The sequence below is a fragment of the Rattus norvegicus genome, chromosome 6, assembly GCF_036323735.1.
Source record: "Rattus norvegicus strain BN/NHsdMcwi chromosome 6, GRCr8, whole genome shotgun sequence".
In the NCBI taxonomy this organism is placed as follows: domain Eukaryota; kingdom Metazoa; phylum Chordata; class Mammalia; order Rodentia; family Muridae; genus Rattus; species Rattus norvegicus.
The window spans coordinates 106,897,893-106,914,989 of record NC_086024.1 but is presented as its reverse complement, the minus strand read 5'-3'; the positions used below and the strand labels follow the sequence as shown (position 1 = coordinate 106,914,989).

The 17,097-nt window shown below is 40.7% G+C and overlaps 1 protein-coding gene across 3 annotated transcripts in view; it reads left to right on the top strand.

Annotated features, from left to right (window-relative positions):
• Positions 1 to 2,466: 2,466 nt before the first annotated feature.
• The window catches only part of Cox16 (cytochrome c oxidase assembly factor COX16), a 167,100-nt gene continuing 152,469 nt past the window's right edge, over positions 2,467 to 17,097 (top strand). The window contains exons 1-4 of one of the 3 annotated variants that reach the window (NM_001163153.1): positions 2,506 to 2,722; positions 6,924 to 6,995; positions 12,306 to 12,368; positions 15,079 to 15,496. In NM_001163153.1, coding sequence (NP_001156625.1) covers positions 2,654 to 2,722; positions 6,924 to 6,995; positions 12,306 to 12,368; positions 15,079 to 15,195 — 321 coding nt within the window. In that variant the 5' untranslated portion in view covers positions 2,506 to 2,653 and the 3' untranslated portion in view covers positions 15,196 to 15,496. Of the gene's footprint in view, positions 2,723 to 6,923; positions 6,996 to 12,305; positions 12,369 to 15,078; positions 15,497 to 17,097 lie in introns of those variants that run through there. The other 2 variants (XM_006240298.4, XM_063261363.1) reach the window with 2 other exon arrangements.

The window sequence follows — 17,097 nt, the reverse complement described above, 5'->3', positions numbered from 1 at the left end:
CAACCAACCAAACAGCCAGCCAGCCAGCCAGCCAGCCAGCCAGCCAGCCAGCCAGCCAGCCAGCCAGCCAGCCAGCCAGTCAACCAACCAAACAGCCAGCCAGCCAGCCAGCCAGCCAGCCAGCCAGCCAGCCAGCCAGCCAGCCAGCCAGCCAGCCAGCCAGCCAGCCAGTCAACCAACCAACCAGCCAACCAACCAGCCAGCCAGCCAGCCAGCCAGCCAGCCAGCCAACCAACCAACCAGCCAACCAGCCAGCCAGCCAGCCAGCCAGCCAGCCAGCCAGCCAGCCAGCCAGCCAGCCAGCCAGCCAGCCAGCCAGCCAGCCAGTCAACCAACCAACCAGCCAACCAACCAGCCAGCCAGCCAGCCAGCCAGCCAGCCAGCCAGCCAGCCAGCCAGCCAGCCAGCCAGCCAGCCAGCCAGCCAGTCAACCAACCAAACAGCCAGCCAGCCAGCCAGCCAGCCAGCCAGCCAGCCAGCCAGCCAGCCAGCCAGCCAGCCAACCAGCCAACCAACCAAACAACCACCACAATAAAACGTTAACAGACTGAATGAAGTCTTCGTACAAATCGTTTTAAAGCTTGCTATGAAAATTGTAGAGACAGTGAAGGCAAAGCCAAGAGGATCTTTTCATTATGTATAAACCTGTCTTTCAGTGCTGTGTAAGATTAATTTAAGATCATGCTCTCTCCCTTTTGCCTCTATGCCCTCTTTCCCCCTGACATAGATGTTAGTCTAAATTTAAGGAGACGTGTAGCTCACGTGGACACAACTTGTGAGGTTACTCCAGAAGGGTTTTGGTGGCATCGGAGAGGCAGAGGCAGATGCAAAGTTTTCCTGGAAAATGACAAGGTGGGTATTTTGTTCACCTAAGCTACCATACTTTTGAGTTTGTGTCCCTATTAGATGGCCTGTTTCTTCTTTTTTGTTTCCATGTTTCTTGAGTCATCCAGAGGCACACAAACAAGCTGTGGTTTCATAGCCAATGAAAAACAGGCATTCATTAGGTATAGGACTTCATGAAACTCACAGGCAAAAGGATGGAACTAAAACAGCATTCTGAGTGAGTTAACCTGGTCACAAAAGAACACACATGGTGTGTACTCACTGATAAGTGGATATTAGGAAAAAGGCTCTGAATACCCAAGATACAACTCACAGACCAAATGAAGCTCAAGAAGAAGGAAGACCAACATGTGGATGCTTCAGTTCTACTTAGAAGGGGAACCAAAATAATCACAGGAGGTAGCTGGTGGGAGGGACTTGGAAGGAAGAGAAGAGGGGGAGAGGAAATTGCTGTGTGTGTGTGTGTGTGTGGCAGGATCAGGTGTGGGAGAAGACGGAGATGTACAGAGGTTCAGGAAATTGAACAGAGGTATGTAGCAATGGGGGATGGTGAACTGGGGGTAGCCAACAGAAAGTCCCAGACGCCAGGAAAGCAAGAGGCTCCCAGAACCCTACCAGGATGACATTAACTGAAATACCCAACAAAGGGTAGAGAGAACCTGTAGAGACCATATCCAGAGGTTAGGCATGACCCCCGGTTGAGGGACGGGGCCACCCACTTTTCTCAAAAATTTTAACCCAGAATTGCTCCTGTCTAAAGGAAATACAGGGACAAAGAGTGGAAGCAGAGGCTAAAGGAAAGGCCATCCAGAGACTGCCCCACCTGGGGAATCCATCCCATATGCAGCCACCAAACCCAGTCGCTATTGCTGATGCCAAGAAATGCTTGTTGACAGGTGCCTGATATAGCTGTCTCCTGAGAGGCTCTGCCAGAGCCTGACAAAAACAGAAGCGGATGTTTGCAGCTAACCATCGCTCTGAGCAAGGGGAATCTGATGGAGGAGTTAGAGAAAGGACTGAAGGAGCTGAAGGGGTTTGCAACCCCATAGGAAGAACAACAATATCAACCAACCAGACGCCCCACCCCCTACCCCCTTCTCGAGTTCACAGGGACTAAACCACCAACCAAAGAGTACACATGGAGGGACCCATGGCTCCAACTGCATATGTAGCAGAGGATGGCCTTGTCTGCCATCAATGGGAAGGTAGGCCCTTGGTCCTGTGAAGGCTTGATTGTCCCAGCAAGGGTAATGCTAGAGCAGTGAGGCGGGATGTGAGTAGGTGAGTGAGGACCCTCATAGAAGCAGGGGAAGGGGGTGGGATAGGGGGTTTGCGGAGGAGAAACTGGGAAGGGGGGTTAACATTTGAAATGTAAATAAATAACAATAAAAAAAATTTTAAAAACGTTCAGTTACAACGGACGAGCCATGACTTTAAAAGTCTTCATTAACCTGGTGCTACTTGTGCATTAACTTTAGAACCATTCCCGCCCTTTAGCTGATTTTATTGAGCTAGAAGACGCCCGTCAAGATCCAGAATATGCGAACTACAGGTCTTCCAAGCTGAAAAACCAAATTGCACCCGGCGTACCCTGCGACCCGGAACCAAAACTCAACGGCCTCGACTTCCGGGGGAGGGAGGAAGCGGGAGTATGTTAAGACTAATGGATTTAGTTTCAATCATGGAGGTCTGTCAGGTGAGGACCTAGCTCCCAAAGCCAGCGCTGAGTCTACAACTTCTCCTAAGAGGTGTTCCGGCCGGCGTTGGGGTCTCTGCGGAGGCGGCTAAATCGGCCGCAGTTTCTGCCATGGTTGCGCCCGCTGTGTTGCGCGCTCTGCGTAAGAACAAGACCCTTCGCTATGGAGTTCCCATGTTGGTGAGTGTCTGTGGCCGGAGCGGAGCGGGGCTGGGTCCACGGTAGGGACGGGTCCTCCATGTCTGACTGGCAGGTTGGTGCTGTCTTCAGCATACTGCTGACTGGGGTCTGTGCTACACAGGTACTGAGAGAGACGTGAGCTTTTAGGTTTTTTTTTTTTTTTTTTTTCTTAGTTCACGCTCAGAAGTGTACCTTGGGTTCTCCAGTTTCCTTTCCCTTCGTGAACGTGCGTGTTACTATTCCCGTTTTACAGCAGCTTTCCTGGGTTAGACGTTGAGATTTGGCAAGAAGACTAATCAAATTGTTGTTTGATCAGTGATAAGTTAATTTTCTTTAGCATACTCCGACATTAAATTAAAGAAAATAAACAAAAGCTTTTAAAAACATAACACATTTTACTTGGCGTAGTTCTTGGCACATGTGAAGTTCCGGGGAGGCTTTTGTATTTAAGCACTGCTAAAAGAAAGATTGATCTTTAGGAACGTAGTTTTTTTTTTTTTTAAGTCGTTTTTGATGTATCTGGATTTTGTTTTGATAATTAGGGAGTTCTGCAATCTGCTTTAAGAGTTTTGGTGTGAGCATTTGTTTTTTATAAGATGACAGCAATTCATGCAGACAAGGCATGTGCAAAATTTGTTTCCTTGCAAGTTCCTCTGCCGTTCAAAAACACAGATTTTATTTACTGACTTGCAATCACATGGGAAGCTAATTTGATTTTCGTTCAAAAATCATAAAAGTCGGGGTTGGGGATTTAGCTCAGTGGTAGAGCGCTTGCCTAGGAAGCGCAAGGCCCTGGGTTCGGTCCCCAGCTCCGGAAAAAAAGAAAAAAGAAAAAAAAAATCATAAAAGTCAAGATGTTATAGAAAGGAAAAAAAAAATCTCAGGGCAAGGCTTTCTATGTAGACTCAGTACCCTGCCCTATTTTCGGAGCTAACCAACAAGAAAGGGGCTCCTTCACAGATGGAAATTCCTTTCTTGGTCAGTTTTTAAATGGTCATATCAGTCTTGTCTTACGAAGGCATACCCTGGAGCTCTGTCTCGACAAAGCTCTTATGCCTAATTTGTTTTCCAGATGCCCTTCCACAAGTTAAGGAAAGAGCACTTTCTATGTCCAATTTGAGAAACCCTCCTTTGAGTTCCGAGGCTCTTCTTTTCTATTTTATAACGCATAGTTGGTTTGTTTTGGCACAGTAAGGACGCCTCCAGTCATGTCACAAAAGCAAGTTCTTCAGATGAAGTTATTCATAATGACCTTTTTACCTTATAGATATGTAGCTAGTCATTCATTTCTGTTTGCTTCATGCACACACACACACACACACACACACACACACCCCTTGTATTTATGCAAAATAGCTTTCTTTTTATTTAAAACTAATGCATATTTTGAGACTTTAATAGATAAGCCCTGTGATTACATCCTTTTCATCTCCACCTCTCCCCCTCCAGCTTCTTTTTTTCCCTTTCAATTTCATGACTTTTTCTTTAATTGTTATTGCTACATGTTAAATATATATACCACATAATTACATATTATATATGTATTAAAGCAGCCATTTTGATTTGGTCTTATGTATCCCAAATAGCTTTAAAAAAAAAAGTGCTAAGACTACTTTATGTGTATATTTGTTACATGTAAACTTTTACTGTGGCTACTGTTTACCTAGAAATCATGGGGCTTAATGAAGGGCCCTAAAACCTGAGAGGTAAATCTCTAGATTGCAAGAGAGGAAACAGGAGGAAAGAATGCTGTTAGAAGAAAAGCATCGAAGGTAAGGCAGAGCAGTTGCTCTAATCGAGCCACTGATCTAGTGAACGCAGAAACTCTGAATCTTAATGATTTTTTTTTTTTTGTTTTGTTTTGCTTTTCACCCCTCATCCTGTGCATGGACACACGTCACAGATGCTTCTCCCCATTTGTTACCTTCTGAGTTTATTTGGTTTTGTTTTTCATTTTGTCAGAAGTTTTAAAGTTACACTGGTGAAGTTCTGTTGCTCTTGTGAACCTCAGATTTTTAATTTATATTTTATGTTTTGATACTTTTTCTGTTTCATTATTTAAGCAGTGATACAGAAATTAAGCTTTTTGCTCCTAATGGCTTAACTTATTCACCTCTGATGTGAGAATTGTAGCCAACTCAGTCTTTGGTAAATGGTAGTAGCAGTTTGGAAGCTCTTTGAAGGGGTTTCTGCGTCCAGAAAAATGTGGCATATGCTTCAAGACTCTTTTATAATCTCTTAAGAAAATAAAAGGCAGGGTTTAGAAATGTCCAATTTTGCAAAGTCATAAAGTTGAAAGAAATTCTACAGACAAGGCCAGAGTTTTATTCCCAGGTTTTGTACCCTATGTAGTTACAGTATTAAAAACTCAAGGGATGAGAAAGGTAGTTCCCTGATTAAGAGTACTTGCTGCTCTTTCAGAGGACCAGAGTTTCCCAGCAGCTCTATCTGGCTGCTCACGACTGCCTATAACTCCTGCTCCAGGAGATCTCCTGCCCTCTTCTGACTTCTACAGTCATCCACATGTATTGGCACATAAATAGACACATACTTGCACATATACACATATGCATGCATGCATGGATAGATGGATGGATGCATGCACAAATACTAAAATAAATCTTAAAAAAATAAAAATTTCAAGCAAAACTAATTTTATAGATTCTGTGTGATCAAAGGTGACTCATGAATCAAACAGCACTCAGAACCCAAAGAGATTCAAAGAGTTCTATCCTGCTACATCTGCAGTAAATATTTATAGACAGACAAACAAACAAACAAACAAACAACCCCTACAAAAATAACTTAATTGGATAGGGTTAGGAGATTGGTGTTTTTTTAACTTAGTCTGATCAGTTAGTTCACCAGTGGCATTTCTGTTTGTTTACCTTTTAAGGATACATAAATCTCTAAAAGAGATTTAAGTACAGAGACAACGCCTCTTCAAACTACGTAACAGTAGGCTATCATTTAGTTGGCTGTGCTTTTATGTCCTCTTGAGTTTGGCAGAGGGGAATCGGAAGGTCAAGGTGATCCTCAGGCACATACCAAATTCAAGGTCCTCTTGGCTAATGAGACCTTGGTTTCTACTGACCTGAGGAGATACCATGGCCATGGCAACTCTTACAGAGGAAAACATTTAACTGGGGGCTGGCTTACAGTTTCAGAGGTTCAGTCCATTGTCATCGTAGAGAGGAGCAGTGGCAAACACGCTGCTGGGGAGATAATTGGACATCTAGATCTGCAGGCAGCAGGAAGAGAGTGCTCTCTGGGCTCTGACACCTCGAAGACCACCCCCCAGTGATACACTTTCTCCATCAAGACCACACCTCCTAATGCTTACAAATAGTGCCAATTACTGATCACTAAGCATTCAAATATATGAGCTTGTGGGGGCCATTCTTATTCAAATCAACACACTCTATCTAAAAAAAAGTAAATAAAAAAGGCAAATACATATATAGTACTGATTTACAACATTCAATTATGATCTTAGAGGTTTCCCAGCATAGTACAGTGGCCAGCCTCTTTTACTGACATTTCACTTGCTGCATCTTATCTGTTGTTGAGCAAAAAAAAAAAAAAAAAAAAAAAAAGGAGGAAATATCCCATGGAAAATTCCAGATGTAAGAAATCCATAAGCTTTTAATGGCATTTATTGCAATATATTGCCATTGTTGTACCTTATTATTAGTTATTGTTGCTAATCTTATTGTGCCTATTCGAAAATTAAACTTTGTGGGCTGGAGAGATGGCTCAGTGGTTAAGAGCTCTGACTGCTCTTCCAGAGATCCTGAGTTCAATTCCCAGCAACCACATGGTGGCTCACAACCATCTGTAATGGGATCTGATGCCCTCTTCTGGGGTGTCTGAAGACAGCTGCTGTACTCACATACATAAAATAAATAAATAAATAAATAAATAAATAAATAAATAAATAAATAGAAAAGTAAATTTTGTTGTATGTATTTATATAGAGAAAAAAACATAGTGTATTTAGGGTTTAATATTTGTTCAGGTTTCAGGTGTCACCAGCATGCCTTTGAAGGTAGTCCCCAGCACATCTGCTTTTTAAAAATGAGAAATTTTCTAGGAAAAATAATCTAGGTGGTTCCTAGTCTGTCTAGGCATTGTTTGACTGAATGTAGCCAGTCAGAGCTGCCCTTCTGCTTCACGTAGCCGCTCTCTTCCTTTGTTTCAGTTGCTGGTTGTTGGTGGTTCTTTTGGTCTTCGCGAATTTTCACAAATCCGATATGATGCTGTGACAATTAAGGTAAGAACTGTAGGGGTTGGGGATTTAGTTCAGTGGTAGAGCGCTTGCCTAGCAAGTGCAAAGCCCTGGGTTTGGTCCTTAGCTCCCGGGGCGGGGGCGGGGGTGGGGAGAAGGTAAGAACTATAATTGGTGTTTAACTTGTGTAGAAGAATTATATGCACAGTTGACTTAGAAATTTTAATCTGTCTTGTCTTGCAAACCCAATAGCTGGTCTTTGCACCTTTTTTCGTTTAAAATATCACTAATGTGAGTCCATGGAAGTGAGTCACTCAAGCATTCGGGAAAAGTTCTCTCTGTATTTACTTAATATTGTTCCTCTCCACACATATTCTCAGATGTAGTTGATTTTGGATTTTTAAGGAATTAAAGAACATGCATCAATAGTTTCCCTTCTCTAACTATAAATCAGCTATTCTACTGTAATGCCCCTGATGCTATAAGTATATCACCACTTCTCATTAGTAGCTGATACTAAAATAAAATGTTTTATTATAAATGAAGATACCTATCTTTTTATAGCATCTGTATTCTTGTAGGAGCTACTAGGACCTCTGTTTTACAGGTGTGAAAACAAAGGCCCAGAAAGCTATACTATTCTGCACACAGTCATGTAGGTATGCCAGGATAGAGCTAGGATTTTTACCCTCTGTAATTACACATTCACTCTCAGATTTGTGCTAGATGTTACATAAGTCTGGTTCATTAAATGAGAAATGTGCTATAATTTGGGGAGAGGGAGCACACACTTGATATTTGAAGGCTTTTCTAAGTAATGTATACTATACCTTTATGTGCCAGCATGAGCACTATGCTAATGGATGCTCCATTGCAGGGTTCCACAAAGCACTATGACTAGGTGTGTAGGTCAGGTACATGTGACTAGAACAGTCTTTGACTTGCCTATCTATTGTGCTTTGTGGCAAGAGAGTACCAGCTTAATATTCAATGTAAATATTGTGACTCCATTTTCAAGATCAGATAATGAAAATAAGAATAATCATAACAGTAGTGCTGATGTGATCCAGACATCACTGGAAAAGAAAGCTAAGTAACTCTGCTACTGTAATGACAGATGAAAAGGGGACATGCAGCTACATTAGGGAGTTAAATAACCAAGACAGCAGACTGCATGATATGAGGAAAGAAATTGCAGTTGGGTGTATTGGCTACGGGATGAAAGCCCATAAGAAGACTGGATCCTACGTGTCCAGGAAGAAACGGGCAAGGACTTAGAAGTCAGTCCTAAATTGGTTCACCTTAAAACACCAATGCTTAACCTCAGATAGTAAATGCTGAGTTGGCTTGTGCATACACAACACTTATATATCACAGTATTTATTTGACTGGTCTACAAAACTTATTAAAATTTTATTTTTTCAATTTATGAGGTAAAACTAAATATAGCCTAGTGGTGACCAACAGGGGAAATTCTGATACTAGACATGTTTTTGCCCAGCAGGAACACGGTTGGTCTTGTTCAGTCTTATCAAGGGTCTAGCTTTGTATTATTTTATATACAGTGATAGCTTGGCCTGGAGATCAAACTGAGTGATAGAGCACTTGCCTGACATCCAGCAAGCCCTGGGTTTGACCTCCAGTACAGTGAGTGGGGAGAAGGATTAATATTGAATCATGGAAGCAAGAAATGTTTTTCTTAACTCTTAGGCACTTTAATGTGGAAAAAAACTGGAGTTTCAAACTGTCATTTGGATTCTTCAAGAATTTTAAGCAAAACCATGGGGTACCTAAAACAAAAGATTGATGTTTTATGAAATTGTCTTTGTTTTTACCTCAGTTTTCTCTCTGCTTCCTACATGGGACTTTAGCATCCATAAGGTGTACTATTGCACTGTGTCCAAGTTCATGAGCTGGAAGAGCTGTAGAGTATTCTCTTAAACTGTGTGAGTTCATGGCCTGTGTGCACTGCAGAATAGATTACTAATCTGCACTTAGCTCTTTTTGTGTATATACTCGTCCCTGGATTCTCTCTACCATTTTGTCTGCTAATTACTAAATCTGCCTTTTGTTATGATGGATTTCTTACTAACCCTGTTCTTTTAACTTTGACTTAATACACATTTTTTTTTACTTCTAAACTGTTCATTTAATTCTTTTATCATGTATTTAATACTCTACAGAAAGTTTTTATAATGTCATATTTTACTCATTTTTTCCCTCTTTGGTGACTTAAACACTTTATGAATTATAATTATGTAAAAGTCTCATCTCCCATAAGGATATAATTATCCATTTTTCTCCATTTTTTATTATATGATTATGTCTTTGAATATGCCTTATGATTATTTTCAGTTAAATATTGATTATTGTTTATAGGTAGCTGTAAAGGTTCTAGATGATATTGCTTTCCTTCAGAAACAGTTTATCATTGTTTTCCTGGCAGGCAGAGCGGGGGCTGGTGCCCTTAACACTTGGGTATGAGCTGGGTCCTGGCTTGGTTGGAGTTACAGTTAGCTTTAGTGCATTTCAGCTTCTTCCTTGTTCTTAAGACCTGACTCCACATGACTTTTAATTAGTATACCATGAAATTCAGCTCTACTTTCAGAGATTTTCAGCTTAGCTATATACTCTTGTTTTGTGGAGTTTAGAATTTAGGAATTTAGTAATTACTAATTTAATAACAACAATTTAGTAATTCCCTAGGGAGAGGTAAACCCTGTCACGTCATTTGCTTTCTGCTTTTGTCTTTGTAGCCTTGGGTGGTGATTTCTCTAGCCCCCAGTAGCAACATCTTCCTGGTTTCCAACCTTGGCTCCTCTTCTTTTTAACTTACCATATAAACTGTACAAAGTAACAGGCTTCATTATGACATTTCCATGTACTTTACATGTTTGTAATGTGCTTTCCATTTACATGTATGTAATGTGCTTTGATAAGATTCTCTACCCTTGTCTTAGTTAGGGTTTTATTCTTATAAAGAGACACCAGGACTAGGGCAAATCAAAGCATAACATTTAATTGGGGCTAGTTTATAGGTTCAGAGATTCATTGTGGCAGGAAGCACATCAGTGTGTAGTCACAAATGGTGCTGGAGGATCTGAGAGTTGTACATCTTGATACAAAGGCAGCCAGGAGAGGACTCTCTTTCACATTGGGTGGAGCTTCAGCATAGAACCCTAAAGTCCACCTCCACAGTGACACATGGCCGCTAACAAGGCCACACCTCCTAATAGTGCCATTTCCTATGGGCCAAGCACATTCAAACCACCACACTCTTAATGCTATTTCTTGTCTCCACTTCTTCCTCTCTCCATTCCCAGTGCACATTTCTAATAATCCTTTTACTTATATCATATATGAGAGCAAGCATGAGATAGCTAGTTGTAACATGAACCCTTGGTTATGATTCTGTACTTGTTCCAGGCTTGGCAAGTACAGCTGAGGGAAAATGAGTTTCAACTCCAATTCTCAGCTCTTAGGAAACCCCAAACTGAAGACTTAATTGAGTCATTTATTTATTTATTTATTTATTTATTTATTTATTTATTTATAAATCTCACTTTGAATAGAAATAGAAGCAGGAGAGGATACCTTATGGAAATGTCATACAATAGGACAGTGTTTGCTGATATGGCAGAAATGGCACATGACCAATAGCACTGATAAGATTCTGGAAAAGATTGTTTTGTTTTGTCAGATTGTAAGAGGTCTAAGGATTCAGCTTTTCAACTTGGTTTTCTGTGCTGAAAGGCAAGAGTGTTATATTTGCAAGTTCATAGCTTTCCATACTATGTAAATGCCTAGTGAGATAGGTAGTATATAAATATATAAATACACACTATTAAACAGATAAGCAATTTATTTATGCGCTGGGATTTTTAGATCTACTTGTCATAATTTTCCTTTTGCGATTTGTCACATTTGTCTCCATCTATACATCATTCTAGTGGAATTTTGGGATCAAAGCCCTGGCTCAGTACTTTGTTAATGTTAAGTCACTCATACTCATTGAGTCTGTGTCCTGTGTCTCGTTTATTCACCAGTTACACTCGTTTTTGTCACACACAGGTAACAGACATGAATTTTAATGTGCCAGTATGGAGCCCTACATTTCTAACTCTTTATTCGGTCTGTGGAAAAGGTTCTTTTATTTTCAAGTGCATTATATAGTAACATTTTAAATATTTCTGTCCTGGCTGTGGGTGAATAATGTTGCCTCTGGAGGCAGAGGGCCAATGTTTAATACCAACACATGTGTCTTTCACAAGTTATTCAATGTCCTGTGTCCTGCTTTCTATACCTGTAGTAAGGATGATAAAATTTGTGTTAATCTTCTAGGTTTTGTGAGCATTAAACAGTGTATGTACATGTCAAATGCCTAGTAGACAATTCCTCAATGTATGTCAGTGGCTGGAGTTATATACTAGTTATCACTATGCATTAATTATCACAGTTGATATTAGAGATTTTGACATATGCTTTAAATCAGTTGAACTTTCTTATCTATTTATCTTGTGACTTTGTTTGTTTGTACAGGGTCTCACTGTGTCCTTGGCTGGCCTTAGATTCATAGAGATCTCCTATTTCTGCCTCCTCAGTGCTGGGACTAAAGGCCCGTGCCACCAGGCTCAGCTCTCCTATGACTTTTTTTCTTTTTTCTTTTTTTTTTTTTTGAGATTATATACTCTCTTTTTTATTGGTTTATTTTATTTACATTTCAAATGTCCCCCTTTCTGTTCTCCCCTCTGCAAATCATCTGTCCTTTAGAGGGTGCTCTCCCACCTACCCACCCACTCCTGCCTTAACTGCTCTAGCATCCCCTATGCTGGCTGGTGTTTCAAGTCTCCACAGGACCAAAGGCCTCCCCTCCCATTCCAGAAAAGGCTACATATATAGCAAGAACCATGGACCCACTCATTTGTACTCTTTGGTTGGAGGTTTAGTCCCTGGGAGTTCTTGGGGGATGAGGGTGGGAGTGGGGGTTCTAGTTAGTTGATATTGTTGTTCTTCCTATGTGGTTGCAAACATCTTCAGCTCCTTCTGTCCTTCCCCTAACTCTTGCCTTGAGGTCCCTATGCTCAGTCCGATGGTTGGCTGTGAGTATCTGCATCTGTATTCGTCAGATGCTGGCAGAGCCTCTCAGAGGACAGATGTACCAGGCTCCTGTCAGCATGCTCTTCTTCAACATATGCGTCAACAATAGCGTCAGGGTTTGGTGTCTGTAAATGGCATGGATCCCTAGGTGGGGCAGTCTCGGGATGACTGTTCTTTCAGTCTCTCCTATGACTTTTAAAAGTGAAAAATGAATGTAAAAGAATTAAATGATAAATGTTCTTTTTTTCTTTTCTACAGATTGATCCTGAATTGGAGAAAAAATTGAAAGTGAATAAAATAACTTTAGAGTCAGAGTATGAGGTATAGTATGTTAATATTCTATGTTTTGTAACATTCTCATTAGTCAGACTGTTTCTGTTTCTCAAGATAAATTAATGGTGAAGAAAAAAAATTAATCTGAATTTGTGGTATTTGGTAAATTATCTTAAATTTGGAACCAGAAGTGCTGGGAAGTTTTTCAGGTAAGCTTCACCAGTACAGTGCTTTATATCTCTAAGCTTTTTGTTGTTTTGTATGGAGAATCCAGGATGGTAAGTTCTGTTGCTTCCTGTGTCCAGTGACTCAGTAGTTCAGTAGGCCTCATTTTTTAAGTGCCTCTCCAACACACACACACACACACACACACACACACACACACACACACACACACACACACACGTGCGCGCGCGCGGGTGTTGCCAGGGTTTGGTTTTAAATTTGGTGCTGTGAGCCAAAAGTAAGTTTTGTTCTTGAGTGTCTTAGCTGGATGTCAGGGTAGCAAGAGAATCCTGATGGGAGGTATGTCCTTGGCAGGGATGGAGAGCAGTTATTAACTCATTTCCTCACTATGTCCCGAGTTCCTCAATAAGCCCTATAGCACTGGGTATTAGACAGTGAGGCTTGAGTCTTGCCTAGCATGTGTGTTCAGCCTGACAGGCAGCCAAACACACATTTTGTAGATTTTCTACAAGGAATCTTTCCTGTAAATGGACTCTAAACACAATATGTTCCCATGACAATGTCTTATCAACTTTGCCTCACATCTTAAGAGTTATTTTAAATTCTAATCATGTATACCTTAACATATCTGAATAATGGTGATTACTTTTTGCCAGGAATGGTGGCACATATTTGCTATGCCAGTATTTAGGGAGGCCAAGTGTGGTGATTTGTATATGCTTGAGTGGCACTATTAGGATGTGTAGCCTCCTGAGTGGGTGTGGCCTTGTTGGAGTAGGTGTGTCACTGTGGGTATGGGTTTTAATAGCCTTGTCAGAACTGTCAGGAAGTCAGTCTTCTCCTAGCAGCCTTCAGATGAAAATGTAAAACTCTCAGTTCCTCCTGCACCATGCCTGCCTAGATGCTGCCATGCTCCTGCCTTGATAATGGACTGAGCCTCTGAACCTGTAAGCCGGCCCCAATTAAATGTTGTCCTTATAAGAGTTGCCTTGGTCACGGTGTCTGTTCACAGCAGTAAAACCCTAACTAAGACACCAAGGCACTAGGATTGCTGGTAGTTCAAAGCCAACTTAGGCTTCATAGTGAGTTCAAGGCTAGCCTGGGCTATATAGACTCTGTCTCAGAAAAACAAAGAAACAAACTAAAATACCTCTTTAGATAAGTAGTTCTCATCCTATAGGTTGTGACCCCTTTAAGATCACTGGAAAAATCAGATATTTACATTTCTGTTCATAATAGTATCAAAATACGTTTAGGAATTAGCAACAAAAATGATTTTGTGATTGAGGGATCACCCAGCATGAGGGATTATAATAAATGGTGTGGCATTTGGGATGTTGAGAACTGCTGCTTTAGATAATTTCATAACCATACTGGAAAATAGTTATGCTAAGTTAATAGCATTTTGTGCATCCATATATATTTAACATACACTCCTAACTTTTCTTTTTTTTTTTTTCTTTTCTTTTTTTTCCGGAGCTGGGGACCGAACCCAGGGCCTTGCGCTTGCTAGGCAAGCGCTCTACCACTGAGCTAAATCCCCAACCCTCACTCCTAACTTTTCAAGAAAAATGCTTTCACTTCCTCTTTTCCCATCCTTTGTTGAAACCTTGGACTATGTGCCTGAGGAAGTGAGCACTGTGCAGGCAGTTGGTGCTATTGAAGGCTTATCTGGGAATAGGTTTTCTGTATAGTTCTTTTAGGAATCATAAAAGTTAAGAGCCTATTATAGAATATTTTGTCTTGCCTTTTAGCAATCACTTATAAGAGAGACGACGCCAAGATGGCCTCTGCTACTTGGTAAAGATTGTATGGTTCTTTAGTAAAAGTAAATACTTTGTATCTAAACATCAAGGAAAACTTACATCACTTTCTCCATTTTTGGATATAAATTACCCATTGATCTTAATAGCAGTTTTTCTTCCCTCAGTTATTTCAGAACAGAAGCAGATATATAAAAGTGACTATTGGAGAGGATAAAGGAGCTCTTCTGTCTACCCCTTTTCTCCAGACTCCTCCCTGTGCTTTAAGACTGAGGGAAGATATGGTGCACCAGAGTGTAGTTGAATGGTTCTGCCTAGGATGAGTGCTTTTCTTCAGGTTACCAGAGGAGAATGGCTTCATTCTGAAGCCCAATGTCATTTCCCTGGTTGCAGAACAAGGTGCTTTGGTCGTAGCCTTCCTTGTGAAGATGCCAGGGTCTGCACCTTAGTTCTTCTGTTTTCCACTCTGACCCACACAAGCCTTTCAGCTGTTGCCACACTAGGACAGCTTCACATTTACTCCTGTTTTCCCAGTCTCCTCTTTTCCTTTGTGCTTTTAGAAACAGAGTATAAACTCCTTCTGCCACTATGAGCATATTATTATGGGGAAAGGTAGATGTAACATCTTTCTGTAGCAAGCGAGTAAAGTTCTAAACCCAGGAAGTCCCTGAGATTGGCTTGGAGTTGCTTTATTGCTGAACTTGTCCTTGAGCCTGTTGGGTTTTTCTTGATTTTCTCATCACTTAGTGATATGTCAGTCAAAGCCACTGGGCTTTTGAACTAATATATTTAACTTTGTGGCTCTGTAGAAAATAAAGGACTCCACTTTTGAAAACTGGAAGAATATTCGTGGTCCGAGGCCTTGGGAAGATCCTCAACTCCTCCAAGGACGAAACCCAGAAACTCTTAAGCCTAAGACAACCTGACTGTGCTCAGGTTTTGTCTCGTTCTGGTTTTTCAATGAAGTAGTCTCATCTCCATCTGTAGGAAGAAGAGTCCAGACCTGTGGAAACCTGGATGTGAATAATATGATGGCAGAAACTTTTATTAAAAAGTCACATATAAGTCTGTATGCTTTTCAATCAGTCTACTTGCAAATAAAAATATGTTGAACACACACACACACACACACACACACCACTACAAATCTATAAAAAATGTGACCCTTGCTTCCCCAACATGCTGTGCTGTGCATTCTACTTTCCTATTACCCACTCATATTCTTTTTCCACCACTAAAACATTTTTGCCACTTCAGTTTGGTCTCTGATGAAAATCATAGGCTTAGATCTAGATTTTCCCAATAAAATTGTGACTTCATTTAAGCCTATAAATAAGTGATCATAATCTAGTAATGGTTGTTTTATTCCTAATACTTTATAAGTCAGCGTCCGAAATCTGTTCCTATGCAGTGCATAATGGTAGGAAGTTGTGACCTTTTGTTGAGATTATCAAATGGCTGTCTTATGCATCAGCACAGTCTGGGAGATGGGTTAGTTCTGCTGTCGTCTGATCCTTAAGCAAAATGGTAGGAAAGGTAAGAGTTTTATTTTTAAAACCAGTAGCTCATTTTCTTCTTTTACCTCTGTTTAGACGGTCTCAGTTTTCTAACCTATGTAATCTTAATGCTGAATTCTAAATACCTGAATTTTAGCTGAAATATTCTGACCATAACTATTCCAGATGGTATGCCCCACTTTTCTCTCAGTCAATGTTAAGTAATTTCAATATGTTAATTTTAGTAATCTTAGAATATTACTTATGGATAATTACAAACTGACTTCAAAGTTAGTGGCTTAGTTACTTTTCTGTTGCTGTGATAAAACACTGACCAAAGCAACTTGGAAAATAAAGGGTTTATTTTGCTTACACTCTCAGTCAGGGGAGGAACTCAAGGCAGGGACTGATGCAGATGCCATGGGGGAACATGGATTCCTGGCTTGCTCCCCATATCTTACTCAACTTCCTTTCTTATACAACCCAGGATGAGTCAGGGTTAGCACCACCCACAGTGGGCAGTTCTCCCACATCAACCGTCATTCAAGAAAATTACCTGTAGACTTGCCTACAAGCCAGTCATATAGTGATATTTTCTGGATTGCGATTCCTTCTTCCCAGATGATCCTAGTTTGTATCTAGTTAATATGAAAACCAACTATAGTAATCTACCCCTTGTCAATTTGATACTCCAACACAGCACTTTCCAAGCCACAACCCTTCTTGTTTGTCCATGGTGTCATGTTATATTAATATGACAGTGTAAAACATTCCAGCTTTTAAAAGTCCCACAGGCTTTAAAATTTTCAACACTTTAAATGTCTGATCTTTTAAAAATGCCTAGCCGTTTTCAAACTACAAAGGCTCTTTAAATTCTAAAATTTCTCTGAAATACCCAGTCTTTCTAACTCTGGGTGCATGTAAGACAACACAAGAACAAAACTAAAGACAAAGAAGTTAAAATGTTTTTACCCTGAGAGGGAAGAACTAGGGCTTGCATAGTCACAATCAAATAAAATAAAAATCCAAATTCAACAGTGTACAAAGTTTTGTGTTTGATATCTGAGACCCTTTCATGATGCTCCAGACTCCAAAGGGTTTAGACAGCTTTACTTCTTGGGAACTGCCAGTTGCAAGGACGTGCAGTTTATCTCATAGGCTGAGGCCTACTCCACCGTTGCTGTCCTTGGCTGTTCTCTTGGCACTACTATCTCTAAAGAGCTAGGGTCTCCTACTCCACTTCTGTCAGCTTCTTCTGGGCTATCTTCAAGTTCCCTGACCCAGCCATATAGTACTAAGCCTTCATTTCTCTCCATGACCTCGACAATCCTG